Source organism: Pectinophora gossypiella, chromosome Z (assembly GCF_024362695.1).
Source record: "Pectinophora gossypiella chromosome Z, ilPecGoss1.1, whole genome shotgun sequence".
Taxonomy (NCBI): Eukaryota; Metazoa; Arthropoda; class Insecta; order Lepidoptera; family Gelechiidae; genus Pectinophora; species Pectinophora gossypiella.
This window is the reverse complement of record NC_065433.1, coordinates 5,159,363-5,182,187: the sequence shown is the minus strand read 5'-3', so window position 1 is coordinate 5,182,187 and position 22,825 is coordinate 5,159,363. Positions and strand designations below refer to the sequence as shown.

At 37.9% G+C, this 22,825-nt stretch overlaps 2 protein-coding genes across 3 annotated transcripts; both read left to right on the top strand.

Annotated features, from left to right (window-relative positions):
• The first annotated feature begins 3,010 nt into the window (after positions 1–3,010).
• On the top strand, positions 3,011–5,806 carry LOC126380226 (zinc finger protein 135-like). Its single transcript, XM_050029487.1, has 2 exons — positions 3,011–3,098; positions 4,176–5,806. The coding sequence occupies exons 1-2, from the start codon at positions 3,011–3,013 to the stop codon at positions 4,859–4,861; spliced, it is 774 nt and encodes a 257-aa protein (XP_049885444.1). The 3' UTR covers positions 4,862–5,806.
• A 3,099-nt stretch (positions 5,807–8,905) lies between these two features.
• LOC126380085 (transcriptional repressor CTCF-like) lies at positions 8,906–22,807 on the top strand. 2 transcript variants are annotated; one of them, XM_050029306.1, is made up of 14 exons: positions 8,906–8,988; positions 9,695–9,796; positions 10,177–10,319; positions 10,706–10,852; positions 11,683–11,864; positions 12,127–12,296; positions 12,798–12,934; positions 13,364–13,514; positions 14,031–14,197; positions 14,825–14,961; positions 15,465–15,699; positions 17,712–17,910; positions 18,382–18,506; positions 19,411–22,807. In XM_050029306.1, the coding sequence occupies exons 2-14, from the start codon at positions 9,697–9,699 to the stop codon at positions 19,468–19,470; spliced, it is 1,953 nt and encodes a 650-aa protein (XP_049885263.1). In that variant the 5' UTR covers positions 8,906–8,988; positions 9,695–9,696; the 3' UTR covers positions 19,471–22,807. The 2 variants fall into 2 exon arrangements, with proteins under 2 accessions (XP_049885263.1, XP_049885262.1); XM_050029305.1 differs by lacking the exon at positions 8,906–8,988 and adding an exon at positions 8,997–9,217.
• Positions 22,808–22,825: the final 18 nt, after the last annotated feature.

Genomic DNA, 22,825 nt, shown 5'->3' with positions numbered 1-22,825 from the left:
TCTGACTTCAAAGGTGTTCTCTCTAGCTTCAAAGGTGTTCTCTCTAGCTTCAAAGGTGTTCTCTCTAGCTTCAAAGGTCTTCTCTCTAGCTTCAAAGGTCTTCTTGCTCCTCGTGATGGGCATTCTTCGGCGTAAGCCAGAAGCTACCGCAGCCTCGAAAAAGGCTATACGGCTAACTCGTAACCTCGAAAAAGGCTGTGCGAGTAGCGACTCCCGCTTCAAGGAGTCACTTTTCCGTCCTAACGGACGTATGATGTGCACACAGCCTCCCGTTGGCACCGTTAGGTGGACAAGACTGCGCTACCTTGTTGAAATTAGGAAGTTGAAACTAGAAGTTGAAATTAAGAATATATCGATGTTTTTATATCGATGTTAGACCAATCTTCAGTCTTGCGGTTCTTGATTGTTCCTCTTCCCTCTTCAGACTTCCTCTTCCCTCTTCTGACTTCCTCTTCTCTCTTGAGACTTCCTCTTCTTTTTTCCGTATTAAGAGTAGGCCTTCTTTCTTGAGAATTCGTCTTCGTTCTTGAGGGTTCGTCTTCTTTCTTGAGGATTCGTCTTCTTTCTTGAGGGTTCATCTTCTTTCTTGAGGATTCAGGTTTCTTCTATCCGACGACGAAGGACCACCGCTGTTGCTTATGCAGATTTTATTTGCTGGGACTGAAGAAAACCCGCGGTGCAAGTGAAGATCCGGTTTATTTGGCAAACCACATTAAAAATACAAAGTTAAAAAGTAAAATACAAGTAAAAAATCTTAAGTAAAAATTCGTAAATAATCGATGTAAAATCAGTGAGAAGTAGAGAAGAAGTGATTCGTGTCGTGTCCAATCAGATTCTTATTGGAAATCTTCGGTCCGGAACTAGCGGGCTGTGCGCGCATTACGTCGGCCAATCAGGAGCGCCGCGCCATGTATCTGCTCCTCGCGTCGCTCCCCGCGCCATGCCCCGCGTCGCTCCCCGCACCGCTCCCCGCGTCGCTCCTCCGTTTCGCGACGCAATTAGCGGGTCGTGCGTGGATTAACTTAGCCCGCGACCTCCTCTTCTCGGCTGTCCGTAACAAATTATTAAAAAGTGTTCTCACAATTTTTTTTAATAATATATTTATTTTTAACATTAATTAGCATGTATAAATTCTTATAAATAATTTTCCAGTGAACCTCGATTCCCATGACATGACGCGATGTCGTCGCTCCATAGTTTCGGTAGGCCTAGCAACAAATAGGTGTAACTTTGAAATAATGTTTTTGGAGTTTAATATTTTTTTATGATAGGTGCAGCAAATAGGTCCAATAGACACCTTAGCCATAAGAGGTAAACAATCAGCAGTTTAATTATGATTTATTAGGATGACCTTTGTACTAGTATTTTTACCCGTTTGCCGTATGAGGGAAATATTTTTTAAAGTAACTACTACGTACCTATTTATTCTGCGGTAGGTAAACCTTACCCTAATCCATGCCAACGCGATGTCTTGATGAACTATATAAACATCAACGACTAAGTACTTTATTAGGGCGGTAGTAGGTAGGTACTGTTTATGTCTTTAGGTGGGTAGTTCATAGAATTAGAAACATTTTATTTTGGGATTGTAAAATCGAAGTAAGCTTATGCACTACTAATACTTAATAGTAGTTTGTATTATTTAGGATTTGTAAGTATTGTAATATGGAATATTAATGTATAAAATTATTGCGATTTAAGAACATATAAGCATGTTAGTGGGTGTGTATGTGTGTGTGTGATAGTACTTACTTGTAAGCTCCATGGCTGGGTGGATGCACCGTGGCAGGTGCGGTGCGGGCGGCTAGCGAGCAAGTCGAGTCAGTCTTTCGCGACACGTGCCGCTGTACGCCTGCGCGCGCGCTGATCCGTGTGATCGGCCAATGTTTCCACGCAGGGTGCGGGGGCGGCGGGACCGGTCGGTCGCGCGCCCGACCCGCCGACCTTACGTACCGTTCACTCCACGCACCTCGATGCTTGTGCTAAAACTGAGTGCATCCCACAAATGTGATAGATAAATAAAAAGAACAAAGTGCTTGTGCCGAACACTTTTGGATAGATGCATCTGTTTTCGTCTGCACGGAGCTTCATTGAATATGTACGTATTTTGTTTAAAGCAATGCATGACACGAGTAGTAAAACTAATTTGTAAGCTATACTGACAGAAATTCTGACTTGACTAATCCTAATAAGTAACAGGTACCTATCTTATTGTGAGACGGAGTACCTACCTAGTACTCAAGTACTTGGTTAGTTACTGTTATTCATGTTACATAGAAAATTAAATACGGTTATCAAAATTTTAAACATTATTCAAAATTAATAATTTATTTATAGACTTTTTACACATACCTACTTACTCAAAATATCAGTCACATTGCATTGATGCGACTAACAAATAAGTTTTATTCTCCAATAAGATCCTACCTACCTACCTGGATTAATCTAGCATAAAATAGTAAAATAAGTATCTAAAAAAGTATAATTCTTACATTCCACAATATGTAGGGTCCTATTATTTTCCATTAAAATACATTTTTATATTTTAATTCATAGATACTAATTAATACATGATACCAATTTATTTATATGCAAATTGTATAGAGAATTCAATGGTTTAGTCGGTAATTCTTGGTATGTCGTGGATTGAAGGCCCTATTTATATTAGAAGCTTGATTTTTTTATTATTAGGTAGATACCTATTTTTTCTGACAAAACTGTTTTGAAAACTCGGATGAAGAGACGTAAATATTATTTAATAACATAAAACACAAAGACATAAAATAGTAAAATGAGGATAAAATCTTTGAACTCAAGATACTTACAGAAGTTTAACACTGACTTGCCGAAAAAGCAAAAGCTAAATAATAATATAATATGCTGCTGTAAAACGCTGAAATTTATATTGAATAAAATTTTCATGTTAGCTTTTTTAAAATTAAATAGGTATAATAATTCTATTTAAATTTGACGTGGTTCAAAACTTAATTTATCATATCCAACTGTCACAATGCAAATCTCGACCAGACTGAATGTAAAACTTATTGTGCGTGATATCTCGACAGATGAAGCTTTTGATTCTGAAAATAATAACATAAGTTTGTCTGTTGTCTTTTAATTCTCAAGTGGTTGAAGTCGCTTGGTTTAGTCGTGGTTTATTCTTTGGGCGCGGTGGAGGTTTTTTTGGAGATCTCATCTCCATTCTCAGTGTCTCTAAAAATGCAAGAGTGATTTCGTTATCATTATCTATTCCATTTTCAGCTACTACTTACTAACCGATGGTTTGCGAAAAGCCATGTGAAATAGAATCGGAAAATAAAACAAAATCATATTCAAATTCGTTAACGATCAATGCGAAGGATTACTCCCCCTGAATATTACTGCGACTTTGCTGCGAAAATAGACTCTTTAACATATTTATTAACGTAACACCAAAACCACAACGATGCTAGTTACTTAAGCTAACAGTCAATTCTCTATATTGACAGAATAGCCCCCCAGCCCTGCCAAGACATTAGTTACGCCTCTTACCGTTCTATGTGAGAGATATATACCCCCAAAAAACTGCTACGCACCAGTACTGGAATATCTTAGGCTTAAACACCCTAGGGGATTTCCTTTGTGCCGCCGCAAACACATCTGATTGGTTGAAAAGGAATCCTCGCTGTGCCAATAGCAAACTGAGGATAAGATTCGCCCGTGTCGTTTAATGGACAGATGCGTTAAAGGAGCAATGTACCAGTAATATTTGCTCATGTTTTGCCATCTCACTAGATAAATAGTCAGAAAAAAACCCACCTGCCCTCAAAAGATGTTCGGGAACATGACTACGGCATTGCAAAAAACATACATTATTCCCAAAGTACAATAGCGAACAGTTCGAGTTTCTAAATAAAAACTATTTTAGATTTCACAGTATGTATGAGTAGTATGAGTGATTTATTATATCTTTATTGTATCTTCTTTCTACTTAATAATATTTTGCAAATGGGAAAAAATGCTAGATTCTCTAAGGTTCAACGAATATTATGATGACACATAATAATAATAAAAACATTTATTTCGAACATAAAGGTAAACAAAAACTTCGACATATACGCATACAAAGGTAACATATTGCTTTCCAAAAGTGTATGGGTATGTTTAACTAATAGGTGCTTATTTCGTTTGTTCAGGTCAATGGAACGCAACATTGGAGAGCGGCGGATCCGGAGCGGGCAGCAGCCGGTATGCGGTTAGCATGGCAAACGCAGCCCTGCAAAGCCCGGACCACATGCACAAGCGGCGGCGACTCTCGCGGCTGCTCGACAAGCTGGCAGTGCAGCTACGGAATAACAATAATTACCCACCTCCGCCTTGGTTTCTATATTATAACCAAACACAAGAGACGCCGGCGGAGGAGGCCCCACTGGATCTGAGCGTCAAGTCGGAACAAGCTCTCACTACGGGTTCTAAATTCACGTGTGAGACCTGCGGGCAAACGTTCGCATTACACGACCGCCTCGCTAAGCACATTGCATCCCGCCACAGGCCGCGCACTCCAGAAGCTGCGCGTGCCTACGAATGCGATATTTGTCGGCGACGATTTGCGCGTTCAGATATGCTGACTCGGCACGCTCGACTCCACAGCGGTGTGAAGCCATATTCTTGTGGAGTGTGCGGGCAGGTGTTCTCGAGGTCTGACCACCTCGCAACGCATCAACGCACGCACACAGGCGAAAAGCCATATCGCTGCCCGATGTGTCCGTACGCTGCTTGTCGCAGGGACATGATCACGCGACATTTGCGCACTCACTCGAAACACGGACACACAACTAACGATCCCAAGCCGAAGCTGCTGTCTAAAGTGAATGTTACTTAAACAGGCCACCGGGTGCCTCATTGACTGTCTAAGGTTCGTTCCCTATTTATTACTTACTAAACTTTATCCATTTGTAAAGTGGAGACTGATGCTTTCATTCCAAAGTATTTTAACATTATCTTGTCTTTGAATTGGTGGTTAACGTTGTTTAGTAATCTTATTGTTGTGTAGGGCAGGTTGGTACATATGCCAAACAAACCACACCTGTGCTGATGTCGGTAAGATTGACATATCATATTGCCTGAAACATACATTGGGCTATCCATATCTGTTGATTTGCGAAGTTGTTCTTTATGCTCAGCGAAGTCCAAAACTATGGCGATTGGCTGCGCGCAATGCGATGTGTCGACTTACATGAAAATAGACATGTTTTGAGTGTCAATCGTTTTGTTTTAGTACTATTCATAAGTAAATTATTATATTATTATTATTGATTGTATATAATTACTTCGAGGAATATCTGTTTTAGTTACTCTGTGCCATGGGGTGACTTTATGTTACAAACGCTACTTTATTTTCATTACTTGGCACAAATTTGATTAGATTTTATTGTTATTTATTATTAACACAGGTGTTATTTGAAAAAGGCTCAAAAATTTATCATTCGATGAACAATGTTGTAGAATAGGATAAGAAGTTGTGAATCTTTGTTTTATTTATATTGTTAAGAATTTTGTCTTATTACTAATTAGTGTAAACTGATATCTGCTCTAGTAACTCCAGTAGACTATCGTATATGTAGGTAAGTACGTGTAGTACTTATCAAGTTTTTGTCTACAAAACCTGTTCCCTTCTATTTGTATGAGTAAGTAGTCGTTAGTCAATTTCGTGTGCCAAAATGTTTAAATTCTTTTTTTTTACGTATAGTAATTAAGATTGCATTATATGCCCTACGTAAATCATATTTGATGTAAACTCCGTTGGATCAGCAAAGAGCTACTTGATTCATAACGTGTTTTATTTATTTACCTTGAGTTTATAAAATGTGTGGAAACTTTATAATGATATTACATTAATCAGAAACCTGTTGAAGGAAAGCGTTAATTTGATTATACCCAAATACCTACCTAATGCTATTTTATTAACAAAAAAAAATTTGAAAACGAGCTTCAGTAATGTTAAAACCTTACTAGCAGTATTTAAAAACGTAATTTATGCAAAATAGTAAGGCAAGAGGTAGGTGTAAAATGCATTGCATGCAAAATTTGCAGGAGTTATACCTAGGTATGTACTTCCCTTGACGTTTATGAACTACAGAGACACAATTTTCGATAAATATACATATACTATATAATTTAATATACGATAAAACCTATCGTAACAAAGCTTGTTTTCTTAATAAACAATAATTGTGTCCATTAGGGGAGTCTTGCTACATACAGTCACTAGGTCTTATTATTTATGCAATAATCTATAACTTTGTTGATATTGTCGATTTGTCATTATAAAAATTTGTTCTAAAAGAACTAGATGTAGAAGAAATAAAACAAGAGGCCGATAATATATATATATATATATATATATATATATATATATATATATATATATTATTATGTTCTTTATTGTGGCTTAAAACACCCATACATTTACAATTAATATGTCAATAGAATATACCCGTAAAATTAACTAAGTATTATTATACTTAATAGAAGTATTAATATTGTTAATACTAATACTATTATTTCCGGTTTGCGTTCCGGTGTACTTAGAGCCAATATATTATTTAAAAATCGGACTTGATACGTTCTCAGAGATTACTTTCAGAATGCTATTACCAGATACACGCAGTCCATCCCAGAAGGATGCAATGCGTGCCCTGATAACAGCAAAGAAGTGGGGCAATCTCGCTTTGGCGAACATGCTCGAAGCACTACTGAAGCAAGGTAGTCTCATAAGGATGCGGAAATAAATTCATCATATAAGTAAATATTTAAAGCGTCGCTCTATATGTTTTTGTTGTTTCTTTGGACATAGTGACAGACTTATTGTTTCTTTTTTCATCAATTATGTCATCACACATCACTACTTACTCGTAACGATTGTATTTATTGCACTTTATACTTATTCTAAGAGATCGAAACTATACTATGCAAAATATATTATAAAAGGAATTGTTTTCATTTTCCTAGGTTACACCCTTTGTCCCATTTCCGTCATTTTAGCAGTCATTAATATAAAAATGCAGTAAAAAATATACAATCGACTTCGACGGAAGTAATCACCCTCTCTTTGTTGAACTGGCTAGATCACCTAAATAAAAATCGCAATAATAATGTTGTAATATCATTACTTAGACGATATAATGAACTATACTTCATTCCCAATATGTGTCTACTATACTTATATAAATATACTTATATGTCTATATATTACTATTTTGTAGCCAAATAAGAAACTAGACAAAAACTCTCCGTAATTCAATAAACTGCTAAAAACTGAGCTACAAGTAATCTGAGTCGCTTCGCAGCCATTTTTGATGCTAAAAAGGAAGTAAGTATGTAACGAACTTTAATAATATTAATCAGATCCCGTGATTTAATAACACGGAGTTTCAATGGCGTAATAAATGAACATTGTATAACATTACAATATTCCTAAAAAAAAGGATTCCTAAGGTATCCCAATGACGTAACTGCCTACATAATAAAAAACGGGGTAGTATACGTCACTCTACTGGTTATCTACAGGCCTCTCTCCCCTGAATCAACAGAAGCAAATTCCACCACGTGGCTCGACTGCGGGTTAATGTAAATAATAGAAATATTTCAATAACAGAAGATGACTGAGTGAATAAAGAACTTCTGTCAGTTGTCAGTATTATTTCCTAAAATAAATGAAATGTATGAGTGTTAATTGCTTGACACTAAAAAATAAATACTTTACACAGAGAATAATAATGTGCAATAATATACCTACTACGTAGAAGATACTTATTGAAAAATAAAAAAATAGAATAGGCAGGTACCTACATATTTTTGTTTTTCCGACTTATGCCCATTCGAGCCGTTTCCGACTTTCCGATAGTTTGGAGCCATACCAACAGCGAAATCGTATATTTAATTTAATAAAAAGGTAGAAGGTATTTAGAATGTAAAAAATGTAAGTATAAGCACAGTTGTGGAAACATTATTAAATAAATTCGATCAAGTGCGTGTTAAATAGACTCGCGCACTAAAGGGGTGCCGTACCAGTATACAAAGGTTGAACTTATCCGATGGGATAAATAACGCAGCGCAACTACTCTACTTATTACACTGCGCTTTACTCACATAAATAAGGGCTCGTATATACAGCAATCTTGTAGAGACCAGAGGGGTAGGCAGAGGCCTGCTGGCGCCAACGGAAAATAAGCGTGATTTTGTATGTATAATTGATAAACTTACATTTTTCTGTCACAAAAACGGCAAATAAAAAGAAGTACAATAGAAAATACAAGGAAACTGTTTAACGACTTATACCTTTTTTATATTACTTCAAAATTCAAAACAATAAACAACATCAATGCTTTGATTAACGACAATTTGACATATAACTCCATCTAGTTTTGCATAATGGTACTTGCGTCTGATTTTTTTTACTATGGCAACACCACAGCTAAACAAAAATGTCTATGGAAAGGCTTTTCGGCGGGAAACGGGAACGGGACAGTTGCTTTCTTCATTGAGTAATCTAAATAATTAATACGAAGTGGTGTTTTGTGGTTAATGATCGCATTAAGTTAGTCGGAAGACATTCGCGAGTGTTATTATATTGGAGTATTCAATAAACAAAGTGTATCTGCCTATTTTCGCTTCGTGCCGGGAAGCCGCTTCATAACTCAAAAGTTTATGCGGACTTTTGAGTTAATTCGTTTGGGGCTCGGAGTAGGAGTCTACTCCGAGGGTGGGGGCTTAGGTTTCATCATCATCACCTTTCATCATTTCATTAATCATCAAGAAAAAAATACGTCAGACATGGCTGTATGGGCATAGTTCCCTTCGCCTTACCCTTCGGGGAAAACCAAAACAAAAAAAAAATGTCTATGGAAATAGTTCTCTTTTGCGGCCGCCATTTTGGCGTCACTGTCGCATCACCAATTGATCGAAACGCCCTCGTTGAGAAAATTTAGAAGCTCTTATCTAGTATAGGTATATTTTATTTCATATTTTCTGTAATTCGCCGTCATTTGTGCTAAAAATCTGAAAACCTATTTTGCTAGTGCTAGTGCATTTGTTATTGTGTATAATGTGAAATGTCTCTGAAAACCCGTGAAGCTCTGAATCTGATGATCTTGCGATACTCTTCTTAGGCGGTGACAGCAGCGCCGTCTGTGATTTCTATTGCTGTTCACATTTTGTGGCGGTAATTTGTTGATAAGTATGTTGATTGTCGTGTAAATGTAAATAAATTATTTATTATTTATCGTAATCCTTTGTAAGACACGCTTGAACAAGCTCATTTACACCTTCATAAAATGGCGGACTATGCGTTGAATATGCGTTTTCAGGCATGGGATAAAGTTGAACAATATATACCACGGTTTGTCTCTCAGAAATGTGAACACTAATGGACATCGAAACATACCGAAAATCTTAATTTTGCCGGCACTTCATCGACCTAATTCGAGTCAGTAATCCCTTATAGTCATAATATAGTTCTAATCGTCAAAAATGGATGTGCTACCAGGTTGATTCGTGTTTTCAGTATTTTCATCAGTGTCTGTGGTTTTGAAAAGTAATATTTAGAATCATTTAAATATTCTGAGTATATTCACGACATGAGTCAGCCGTAGTAACTTGACCTACAAATAGGTCATAAACTGACTTTAAACCGATTTTTTATAATTCTTTGTAGCCATGCCACCACCCGATAAGAAGGCGAAGAACAAAAACTTCATTCAATCATACCTCAATACTCTGACCCAGCAGGAAGAACAGCAGACTGCAACAGTCTTAGGTAAGAACATTGTTGTTTTGCTTATCATTATGTAGGGAAGATACCATAATATTTTACAATACAATATTTACAAAACACTTTATTGCACATAAATACAACATAAAGGACACAATAACAATAGAAGTCCAAAGGCAGCTTTATCTTCCTCATTTTATATCAAGATGTACATAGGGAAGCCCTTGTGGTGTCTTTATGTTTTGTTACATTATGATAAATTTTATTGAAACATAACCGTAACCAGCCTGCCTGTTTGCCGTCCATGTCACATTAAAAAAACCCAGCTCAATGTGTGATACAAATATTTGGTCATAATCATTATTGATGCAGCTATGCACAAATACACAAGTACCTTGACAAAACAATATTCTGGTTTTGCTCAGCTACTGTCAACAATGCAGCGGAAGAGGAACCAGATACTGGGGTCACATACTTCGTGGACGAAGAGGGCCGCTACTACTACCAGCCGGCTGGGGACAACCAGAATCTAGTGTCCCTTCCTACGGACGTTGCTGATGAAAATGAGGTACTTAACAAGTTGCTTTTTTCCTTGACATTAGGTAGTTTATTGCCTTACATGATAGTGGCTCTATCAATCAGCAATTGTCTATTGCAAAGTCAGCAAAAAAAACTCACATATGAATTCCAGGCACAAGATATTTCAAAGATTATATGTCTTATGACAAACATAGCAAAGAGGTGAGGGTTTAATACCCACCATACTATAAAACCTATTATATTATTATTATTATTTTTTTAAACCTTTTATTTATTTATTTACCTATTGTTATTATTATTTGTTGGGACATATCTGGAACAGATTCCGTACTTGAATAGTAAACAGTATCCTCATGTTGTCACTCAGCAGTTTGTCCATATCTGCCTAGTCTATAAGCTGTTACATTGTGTTAGGCTATGACGACTGATGACCCGATGATGGTGGAGGCGGACACCTACCAGACTGTGACACTGGTTCCATCAGACAACGGCCAGGGTGAGGTCAGCTACGTCCTGGTTGTGCAAGAAGAAAACAAGCCTGTTGTCAACATCAACATCAAGGTCTGTTACAAAAGATTCTATAATGAATACATACATCATAATCATATTTTCATAGACATGAATACAACACAAGTAATGTTCCCATTATTTTCTGTTATTTACATGTTATTTCTATGTTGTTTCCATATCTCGGGCCTATGGAGTCCCGGACTTTTAGAAGGCGTTGTGGCGCCGATATTATTAGACAGTTTATTGTACACAGGAAGGAACATACAGACACATAGATTATTACACATATACAAACAGTCTGTTGCAGCAGATTGGGAAACTGACACATTTGTTAACATTCGAAAGATCAAGTCCTGTTTGAGGAGACAGATTTATTATATAGGAAATGTACTAGTAACTTGTCATTGCTGCTTTAAAAAATAACTTATTTTCGACGAATTTGCCTCGCGGGAACAAATAGCAAGAGTACCAAACTTTGAAGGCTGTTTCGAACGTTGTATCCAAACTAGCGTAGCGTGATGGGTGGGGCACATCACTCGTAGGACGGACGGCCGATGGGGGTGTAACATTCTTGAGTGGCGACCACAGTCCGGAAACCGCAGTGAAGGTAGGTCCCTCGCATGGTGGACCGATGACTTAAAGGTTGCGGGATATCGTTGGATGCGAATAGCAGAGTCGGTCACTTGTGTGTGTAGACGATTTCCGCCTGGTGATGATCCAAAGAACCACCGACTTTAAATTACAAATCCTCAAACAAGGAAAGCCCCAGGAGGCTTCTGAGCTTCTGGAAGGAGCTAAGTCCATAATTCATGTATCCAAATGCCGATAAAGACCACCGTACTAGACAACCAAGGTCCTTAATGAACATTTTCTGTAAACAGGATGAGAAGACCACAGATGACGTGTATAACTTTGAGGACGAAGAGGAAGAGGCTGGTGACGAGGTGACGGACGAGGAGGACGAGGCCACGCAGAAGATCAAGCCGCCAGTGCAGGTGAAGCGCGGCAAGTATATGCGCCCGCACTTCCCCTGCAATTTCTGCTCCTACACCAGCCATCGCCGGTCAGTACATTGACATTTCATCATTTACTACATAACAAATACTTTATTGCCTCATATTTTGCCTAAAGTGTAGAGTTAGTGAACTTAGTGTCTGTATAGTTAGGGCGTGTGGAGTTAGAAGCTTGGCTCTACGTGAGATCTGATAAGTTTTTGAAAATGCGATCGATATGATATCGTCTTGGCATCATTTTACATGAAAATGTTTTATTGGGATCAGTATTTAACAATGTTCTACCACCATTTATAATGTTTTTTGTTGCAGGTACTTGTTGCTGCGGCATATGAAGTCGCACTCGGAGGACCGGCCTCACAAGTGCCAAGTGTGCGAGCGTGGGTTCAAGACCGTCGCCTCGCTACAGAACCACGTCAACATGCACAACGGCGTCAAACCGCACATCTGCAAGTACTGCAACAGCCCCTTCACCACTTCAGGTTGGTTTCATTTATACACCGGCGACTCAATCAGGGGCCTTATTTTTGAATCGCTCGCGTTCAACTCACGTTCGAAAATATATACCCATTTCACGTAGCACATCCGAACTTGTCATTTACAAGATGAGACAGGTATAATACCTATATTTCGGTTTACATAACTCACTTTATTTTCCTAAAGAAATAGATTGGAAATTGAAAGGCGCAAACGAATTAATCCAGTAATTCTCGAGATTAATTCGGATTAATCGGATACACTTTTTGGGGTTCCGAACCCTCTCAAAGAAAAAGCAGAACCCTTATATTTTTCATTTTTAACCTAGCAGTTAGTTGGTGATTAGACTTAGCTGTGCGACTATTAAAAAGTAGTCATTGGACTGCAACACGTTATTATGACTTGGTTTTGTAGGGTGTAAGACAGGCCGTCATTACCAGGCTGCATTCACTAATGCGTTACATTTCTTAATTGTAATATTAGTACAAGATAATATTTTTATGCAGGCGAGTTGGTAAGACATGTACGGTACAAGCATACGCATGAGAAGCCGCATCGCTGCACGGAATGCGACTACGCCTCCGTCGAGTTGTCGAAGCTTCGTAGACACGTCCGCTGCCACACTGGAGAGCGCCCGTACCAGGTACGACTGTGTTTTAAACTATTTTCATTACGGAACTATGCGAAAAATAGCGTTTGAATGTAGTCCCGTACAATCCGACATAGAGAGCGAGCAGGGTCTTAAAATGGCAACACTTTATTCCAAATTCAAAATAGCTATTCGACAGATAGACGCCGGCAGTCGTCATGGTAGGTAGACAAACTTGAAGAGCTCCTTTATTCCTAGTAGTTCTAGCGTAGGACTAATGGGAATTCAGTGTACAATACGGTTCCGGCACCTCAGGATCTGGAGTCCCGACATCAGTTACAATCACGAAAGGAAACGAGGCTAACGTCATTTCTTTCGCATCTTTTACTACTGCAAACGCCTACGTGTTTGCCTTATACCTCCTCCAGTTATTTGCTTCTTGTATAGGTTGTTTATGTTCATAGTAAAACAATGTCTTTACAGTGCCCGCACTGCACGTACGCATCCCCGGACACGTTCAAACTGAAGCGACATCTACGCACGCACACCGGAGAGAAGCCATACAAATGTGAACACTGCAACATGTGCTTCACACAGTCCAACTCACTCAAATCGCATAAACTCATACACAACGGTAAGTATACTCTGTGTATAGTATAATCATGTCAACCATGGTTTGAATAATAATAACTTTTATTCAACATGGAGCATAGGATAAAACAAAGTTTATTTCTTTATCTTAGTTTTGGTTACATTATCATGGGCACGGAGGCTCCCTTTAAGCAAAGATTTGCTTATGATAGGAACCTCCGCTCTTCTATAACTAGATATACATTATTATCTAACTAGGTTAGAGTAAATGAAGTAATACTACGTATAGAATAGTAACTCTCCGCCACGCGCCAATTTGTATCACGCGCCGATCTCACTCCCTGTGGTTGATTGAGTGGAGGCCTTTGCCCAGCAGTGGGGCATATATAGGCTATGTAAGAATTACATAACAAACAGTTCGACTTTTAACCATGTTTCTCGATGACGTCATCCTCTTATATTCTCTTAACAATTCCATACAAATTTTACTATTTGACTAAGTTGTAGTCTACCGTATTGTGTTACTATTAGTTATACTTTGTTAATTTTGTCGGCTTAGTGTCGGAGAAGCCGGTGTACGCGTGCGAGCTTTGCCCGGCCAAATGCGGACGCAAGACAGACCTGCGCATCCACATTCAGAAGCTGCACACTTCAGACAAGCCACTCAAGTGCAAGCGCTGCGGGAAGTCGTTCCCCGACCGGTACTCCTGCAAGATTCACAACAAGGTACTTTGCCACTTTAACTTACACATACTTACACCTGTATTTTAAGACGTTAACTTCAACCTTCATCGACTTCGTCTTCAGTTCAGGCAACCTCAAGGTCTTCCCCGAACTCAGCTCAAAATTAGCATGCCTAGACGGTGCCTCAACCTTAACTCGAGTTTACACCAGTAAAGCATCTAATGGTCAATAGACAACTGTGGTAGTGAAATTATTACTTATTTGACATACATACACTCACGCCCGTAATCTCCAGAAGTAATCAAAGACAACTTACATCTATTATTGACACGAAGTCAGCCTATCGCCCATAACAATTGTCCATCATGTTAGGAAGGATACAATCCCTCTGTTGGATTTTACGACATTCGTTTTTTATTCGCTCCCAATCGTTTAGAGAAGTCTGTTAGATTATTTATTTAACATAACATAAGCTGACGATTATATACCAATTGGGGCAGTGAAAAGACATTCATCGGAAGATGTACTAAGTACCCACACTTCACCGAGCTTTCTGTTAGACCACCGTGATAGATGGTACGCCGTATCGCCGTCTATAATGGTCGAACCGACTGTGTTAGTGAAAACTGCACTTATTTACTTTGTAATATATTAGCGTAATGTTTGCAGACGCACGAAGGCGAGAAGTGTTTCAAGTGCGAGCTGTGCCCGTATGCTTCGACCACGTTGCGGCACCTGAAGTCTCACATGCTCAAACATACGGACGAGAAGCCCTTCGCCTGCGACCAGTGCGATCAGTCCTTCAGGTATGCGATTACAACTGAAATAGTCTTATGTAGATGGGATATGACGAGGTATGTCTTAACTGCGTAACACAGGAGTAGCATGGATAACATTATATCCATTCCAGCCGTCAGGTATAGAAAGTAATCTTCCGCCCCGCACCAATAGGCTAGTTTCCAACTAGTCAAATCAGTTACTTTTTACTAAACGTCAAAAACGAAGTTACCATGGAATTTGTATGGAAAAGCAACCTGTCATAGAATAACGTGACAAAAATGTCGCACCAGAATGAGATGTATGGAGTGTCCGGGCTGTAATGCCGTCTATGTAGACAGAACAAATGCATGTTTCGAATGTAAAGTCCACAATGTTGTATCTAAATAGATTGATAGTGTGTTATCTAGCAGGAAATATAAAGAATCTCAAACAAATTACGTAATTTGAGACTGAAAAAGATAATATTATGAAGATTTAAACATATTTATAAGTTACAGTTCACGTAAATTAAGTACAAATATCGTTTCAGGCAAAAGCAACTGCTCAGGCGGCATCAAAATCTCTACCACAATCCGGATTATGTGGCCAAGCCACCAAAGGAGAAGACCCATACGTGTCACGAATGCCAGCGCTCATTCGCCCGTAAAGGCAACCTGATCAGGCACTTGGCCATACACGACCCGGAGTCGGGCCACCGGGAGCGCGCGCTGGCCCTCAGGATGGGCCGCCAGAAGAAGGTCAAATACGTCGACGGGACTATGAAGGTAATAATACGCTACTGCGCAAAAAACTATAGAGCCAAAGGAAAGACAAGTTCGTCAAAGAAAGCGTTTCATTGTTGATCCCGTCAATTTATAGCTTACTTTACACGTTATTGTTTCTGTTAAAATGCAGATGCGAAATATGTATTTGTGTGTTTACCTGAGCGTTTGTATCGAGAAGTTATAATAACTTGCAACTTAGTATGTTTTTTGTAAATTATGCTTTTATGCATACTCACAACAGACTCTAAGGTCTAGCGGTTTGAGCGTTCGATTCACGTCTGGAGCTCCGGGTTCCATGCCCGAGGGAGACATTATCGAAGTTACTTCGCCCTTTGGTTAGGACATAACAAGCTGAATTCCCTGATTTTCCGATGTTGCCTTTGGTCCTGGTGCATTAGGCTTGTGCCCAAGCACACCCACCACACTGGAGCAGCGTGGCAAAGTATGTTCCATACCTCCTTTGTTTAGTTGAGACGAGGCCTGTGCCCGGCAGTGGGACATAGGCTATTAATGTTTTATGTTGTGTATGCTACAAAAGATTTTCGATGAATTGTTTTCTGCAAGGCGAATTTTACGTTTATCATAATATAAAGCTGTATATATCAATTGTTAGTGATAAGTAGCCATGTAAGTATGATTTTCTCAGTATCTGGTTGTTCAAAGCTGTAAGCGTACACTTAACCAAATATAGACATTACACATTAAATGTTAATACAAAGTACCTCTTTGGGCTATGTTAGCAAATAATATTACTACTGACCGTGGAATTCCATAATATTTGTTGTAAACCTAGTTGATTCATATATATTTTCAGCCGAAAATGTCATTAGACTTGTCGTAGAGAATATAAATATGCATCTATAGTTGCAACTGTTTTGCCCTGCGAAGTACATTTACATATCTCACTATTTATTTACTATGTCTATGCCTTTTTCTTCTTCTAATATAATATTCCCTGTTGGGATGTAGGGCTCGGATAGCAGGATTTGCTCTTCGCGATCTTTTGCGGCCTCTGTAGCTTGCTCCCATGACATGCCGAGAGTTTTTGATTGTCCGTCAACCGAGTGTCGCTAGCCTATGCCTTTTTGCTGATACAATAAGTTCAGTGGCCAGCGTGTTTTGAGAGACGTAGGCCTTTTCTAACTGCTTCCTCATACCTGGGGTGTTAAAGAGGCCACGAAACGACTTTCCTTCCGACTGATAAAGATGATTTCTGACTCAACCACTCATTTCATAAAGCGCGTACCATATATAAGTAGATTGAGAATAAGGCGGTTTTTACCCAACAGTGTCGCCTGATTGACTTGATAAGGTAACAATACAGTTTGCAGCATCTTTGTCTTATAAGTTATTACGATATATCTATCGTCGAAAAAGATAATTAACATTATCATCAGTTTTCTTTGTATTGTAAGACATACTGTTTAAACATGGCTTATGCTTTAGTTTATATTATATAGTATAAAGTTGATAGAGGAACTGCCACATAATATAACTTTCGAGAAGAAAATATAAAATATAGTACAAAATACTGCTTTACCCCGCGCCAGAGCGAAATATCATTCACTACCATAACTTGAGTTATGTTAACGTAAATCTTGGAGCAATAAGCTAGAGGAGTTGGCGTATTAATATGGCCTCGACAAAATACTAAGTCGCCAAAAAGGTCGGCGCATACGTCGTTTCTCATTGCGCCGCCGTCCGCGCACGCCTGTGTCAACGCGTTAGTCAAAATATTGATTGCACATTAATGTCCATAACTATTGTAAACATAGTACTTAAGTCTAATGTTAGTAAATAAACGTAATGTAAGGTTTGTGCTGAACTTTAGCGAACCCGATTTGTCTTTCGCTCCGCGCATAAAATATAGCATCTTGACTGTAGCGTACTCAAAAACTTTATTGCCATTTATTCCTTTATAAAGCGTTAATTTAATGAATTCAATTTATATTGATGTTAATTCTTGGCGGTTCTCAGCATACTGTAATATTACAAAAAAACCTCAATTTCAGTTGCAAGTGTTGGAAGGCGACGAAGAAGAGTCAGACATCGTGAAGCTGGGCATGACGACGAACGAGCTGCGACGCGGCGAGCTGGTGACTGTGGCAGATGGCAACGGCCAGCAGTACGTGGTGCTGGAGGTGATCCAGCTGGAGGACGGGACGGAGCAGCACGTCGCCGTCGTCGCCCCGGACTACGTCGAGGAACAAGGTAACAACTACAGAATATACAGGGCGTTAGTAACAAAAACTCATAAATAAAAAAAATACTGTTGTTAGTTGTGTTACTTTGATAATTATCTAATGGATCTATTTTTAGTTCGTTCTCTACATTCTAAGAACCACACCGGCCGTCAGTTAGCCTCTCCCTAAGTTAGCAAATCCTAGGTAGAGGAAATGGCTGAAAACCAGCACTGAATGGTGCCTACCGTGGTCCATGGTAGCATGGTGTTGAGCCGTTAGCCCTGGTTACTACTTACTAATAAGTAGTCGTTACATGAGCCATGTCACATGGGCCTTTGGCGGCTCAATAATTACCCTGACACCAGGGTTGATGAGGTTATCTTTAGTTCTTATAAAAATGTAAACTGTTACTGGCAAGTAATTCCTTGGCTTTAAATAATAGCTAACCTGTCCAGACTTTCTACTGATGCGTTTATTTATTTTTTAATTTACTCCATAGAAGAAGAAGACGAAGAAGAAGAGGAGGAGGAGGAAGAAGAGGAAGTACAGGAGGTGACTGACAAGAAACAGAAGCAGGGAACCGTCAAACTTGAGAAGGAAGTCGACAGCTGCTTCGGTTTTGATGTGAGTACATTTTGAACAGTCCATCAAAGACACGACTCTGGTCCGTTTTGGTGAAGTCCGGGCGTGAAACTGAAGCCGATCCCAGGAACGCCGCTTACGAATAGGCTACATGACAATCTATAGTCAAATAAAATTTTCTTTACGACTAAACGTTTCTTTTATATGGCGTTTGCATGAGATTACAAAATGGTGACGTCATTAATGAATGTGGTCAATTGTCGTACTCGTTATTACGTAACTCAGAGTTTCGCTAATAAGAACACTTGACTGTCAATGTGAGGTCGCAGGTTCGAATCTCAGCATGGGAGAATCACTACAAAGAATAAGTCCTGTCGCTCTGTTCGCCGTGATTCCGCTCAAGTGCACGCTAAACAAACGACTATAGTATACCAGACAAGACTTCCCTGCTTTTTAAAAATGTAATATGAGTCGTTCTTCTTTTTTATCGACAATGATCTGTCCTTCGTTCTGCTTCTGATATGTTTTAGAATTTTATTTCATGTTTCCATTGTTCAAAAATATAGTTATCTTATTATACTCAAAATACTAATCGGTTCCTCAATTAGTGATTAACGTAGGTTGATTGTTTTTCACAAATTTCTGTGACAAAGTGGTAAATTGAAATGCTATCACCAATGAAAAGGACCACTCTGTCACAATATTTTTTTGAATGCGGCTGCATAGAAAAGTATGTTACCAAGATAAAAATAACCACTAAATACATACATCATCATCCAAGCCGTGTCCGGCGATGGCGACTAGTCTTCTACAGACACATCTTTGTATGATGTTATTGCCGTTATAATTTTAAAGATGTTAATACCGATAAATCGAGAAAATGTCTTTTTATTGTTGATAAAAAATAAGTACGACCCATATACATTAATTGTTATTTTGTTTCCAGGAAGAAGATGCTGAGGATGCTGAGGCTGGTACTGAAAAGTATGTATTTGAGATAGTCTAGCCCAGGATTGGTTGCTTAACCGAGTGCGAGACGGCCGTGCGCTCCTTACTCTTTTAAAGCAACCACCGTGTCTGTTCCGTTCAACTGCACTACGTACAATATCGCCAACACCTACCGTGGAGTAATAGGGATCCCGCAACAGTAACATGGACTTAGCTGTGGATGATCTGCAGAATTACAGAGAGTTGTTGAAGCTGCCTGAAAATCTGAACACTTGTATGTTCCAACTAGTTGACACCCAGATTTGTGGTAAGACATGTCACATGTGGAAGATTGTGACGTGGGTTGAGTTTACAGCAAGAGCGAGTCAACCTGTGAAACCTTGTTGGTGATTTCCTCCAGCTTGGCTTCAGGAGAAACTTACGAGACGACGCGGCATGTCCTCGCGTAAAATACTTGTGGATATGCTTCAGTTGTGCATAAGCAAAATGTACAATGTAAGGAGACAACTACTCAAAAAGTAATGCAGATATAGCAGTTAGTCGATGTTGCAATAAGACTCTTTAACCAGCTGGAAAGTCATACACTTGAAATATACGTAAGACTAATGAAAATAAACATGTAATGTGGAAAGAAATGTTGACTGAGTCTTAGTGCTGAGTTTCTAGTTTCTTATGACAGTGCATTATTCTACAGACATACTTTATATATAGAATGTGTAATGTAAAGTGAATGGGACAGAATATAATGTAGCGAGAGCACGAAAAGGTATCTAAGCAACGGACAAAATGAACAATCATGGCAGGAAGTGATTTATTGTAAATAGTAGTCTAGGTGTTTATTTAATATACTTAGTGTTATGTGTTTGAAGTTCTATACGAAGATTGGTATTTTATTACTACTACATTATCGACAATTTCAAATATTCACCAATGGTTAATCTACTCGATGTATATTTTAGTGAAATATATATATTATGTTTGCTTGAGACCGGTCTCGCATCATAATTAAGACTTATTTTAATTCATGAATTATAAGCGCAAAATTAAGTGTATATAAGTATGTTTTCATGTAACTATGCATATACATATAAACTTCGAATGGACATGTAAAATACTGAAATTTCGACTTGAATATAGTGACCAAGATGATCTTCATTGTATATTTTTACTTAATAATATGATACTTAAAATTCATTTAGGATAGTTCCCTATTGAAATCGACAAATACCGCCACAGGAAAATGGATATAGATTGCTACTTCCAATAAAGGCTGTGTATAATTTAGAACAATGTGTCTGGTAGCAGCATCTACGTCGTCGACATTGTTTGATTGTAAATGGTCCAAATTACTTTCCAAATAGCGGTAGAATAACAAGTTTTCTGTATTAAAATGTAGTTCATTCACTTAATGGCATTTCACACGGTCGCCTTATCGTTCATTGCTGGATATGTGGCCACTGCTAATACTACAATACGCTTTGTAAGAACACCAAACTCAATTTAGATATATTTTATGTGTAGTTGCAGATTTTTTATAATGCTGTTAATGTTACTGTGTTTATTGCAAATGAAGTAGCTGCGAGCGAGAATATTACACAAAGTATATATGTATACATATATATATGTAGTTGATGTATGCTTTTTCCCTGAGGCAGTAAACGTTACGCATTATCGAATATTTCAATATTCAAAACTTTAATGTCTTATTCGATAAGGTAACTATAAACATGATGGAATTATGAATTGACTAAACCAGTAGAGTAGTGTTTAAAACTTAAATTTGATGTAGAAAAGAATTATGATTATTGTTTTTAATTCATAGTGTTAATGATAGGTCGATAACAATTTTGTATGTATCAAATGATTGTATATATGTGAAGTGCAGGGGTCTGCGATCATAGCTTACTGGCAACATTGTTATTTGGATTCTGGTAGTGATGCGTGTACAATATTTATTCAGTGGTGGTGGTGGTTGTGGTACAGTTGCCGAGGTCGGTCATTGATCTCACAGTCCACACGAGAGAAAAATATTGAGTCGACGCCGATGAAGGGATACTTTTATCTCTACCTAGTATAGATCAATGTTAGTAAGTATTATATTGGTACTGATTCCAGTACACACCTTCTAATTTTATTTTAAGTTATAACTGTCATTTTTTTATTCTTATCCGCCGAAAAAGAAAGGGACCGGTAAGCAGGCATAAAATTTATGGAACACATGTCTATTTTAAGCAGAAGTTTAAAAAAGCCCTTCCAAATTTTATATTGGCCATTAATCCGACGGAATTGACTTGACAGCACACGTCAATCGGATTGCATATGAGCGAGAAGCCTATTTTATTCATTTTAAAATTAACAGTTGTCAATCATCCGTCCCTTTCGTTTTCGACGGATAAGAAGATGACAGGTATAACAATAAGATTAGGTGTCTGCCGGAATCGGGGCCATTGTATTTCAATGTGTTACACTGTTTATGGTAATTAATCAATTATTATACCACTTTTCCATTGTCTATCGATGTGTATTGGTATTATTGCACGATTAACTAAAGTACCCCAGTAAACCCTGAGCACAATATGTATATGTTTGACATACTCTTCAATGTTATAATAATATATCTGTGGCATGAATTTTATAATAAAAATGTCGTCGAAACAATGTTTGATGTATATTATTGAAATATTTTATATTTACGTGCGTTGTAAAGATCTCATTCGTGAGTTTTATTATACAAATGTAAGTTTACAATTGTGTGAGGTACCTTACAAATTTCCATACAAAGTATAAAACATATTTATGCCATTAAAGGTAGAGCACATAATGCAAATCGAAAAATAATCATATTTGTTATTGGGAAGAATACTTTTGTGAACTTTCTATTCACACTATGGTAATGTTAAGATATGTAGATTGAGTCTCAATCATTATAGACAACTGAATTAATTTTCTGCATCGTACTATTGTGTAGTTTATTGTATTCAAAGTATCATTGAAATTGTAGCTATCTTGTATAATGAAATCATTAACGATACATTGACATTTTGTTCCTGTATAAATAATTATTACTGATTTGTAAATTTAAAATTTTCTTCCGGATTTTCTTTCAAGCATTTTCAAAATGATGTAGAACTACAGTTCATAGAATTGTAGCTATCCATACCTCATGGCCTATGTTTAAAATGTTGTTGCTTTCTTGCAATTTTAATAAGTGACACATTCAGTTTGGCCTTGTAATTGAAAATGTTTCGGTTTAAGTTTTTTTTTTACTATTTGTCATTGTTGTATTGTATAGTTTAGATAAATATGCAATTGTATAAAAATCAGGATAGACATCTTATGTATGTTGCCACTTGAAATCCATAATTCATCGATTAAATGAGTTGAATTGGAAATAATTGCTTTCAATCAATTTA

Bases quoted from the DNA above. Each gene is read 5' to 3' on its own strand.
- LOC126380085 (XM_050029306.1), top strand. From the start codon at position 9,697: ATGCCACCACCCGATAAGAAGGCGAAGAACAAAAACTTCATTCAATCA. The intron at 11,865-12,126 runs GTCAGTACATTG...TTTTTGTTGCAG, and splicing joins TCCTACACCAGCCATCGCCG to GTACTTGTTGCTGCGGCATA. The intron at 14,198-14,824 runs GTACTTTGCCAC...TAATGTTTGCAG, and splicing joins CCTGCAAGATTCACAACAAG to ACGCACGAAGGCGAGAAGTG.
- LOC126380226 (XM_050029487.1), top strand. From the start codon at position 3,011: ATGCAAATCTCGACCAGACTGAATGTAAAACTTATTGTGCGTGATATC. The intron at 3,099-4,175 runs GTTTGTCTGTTG...TCGTTTGTTCAG, and splicing joins TTCTGAAAATAATAACATAA to GTCAATGGAACGCAACATTG.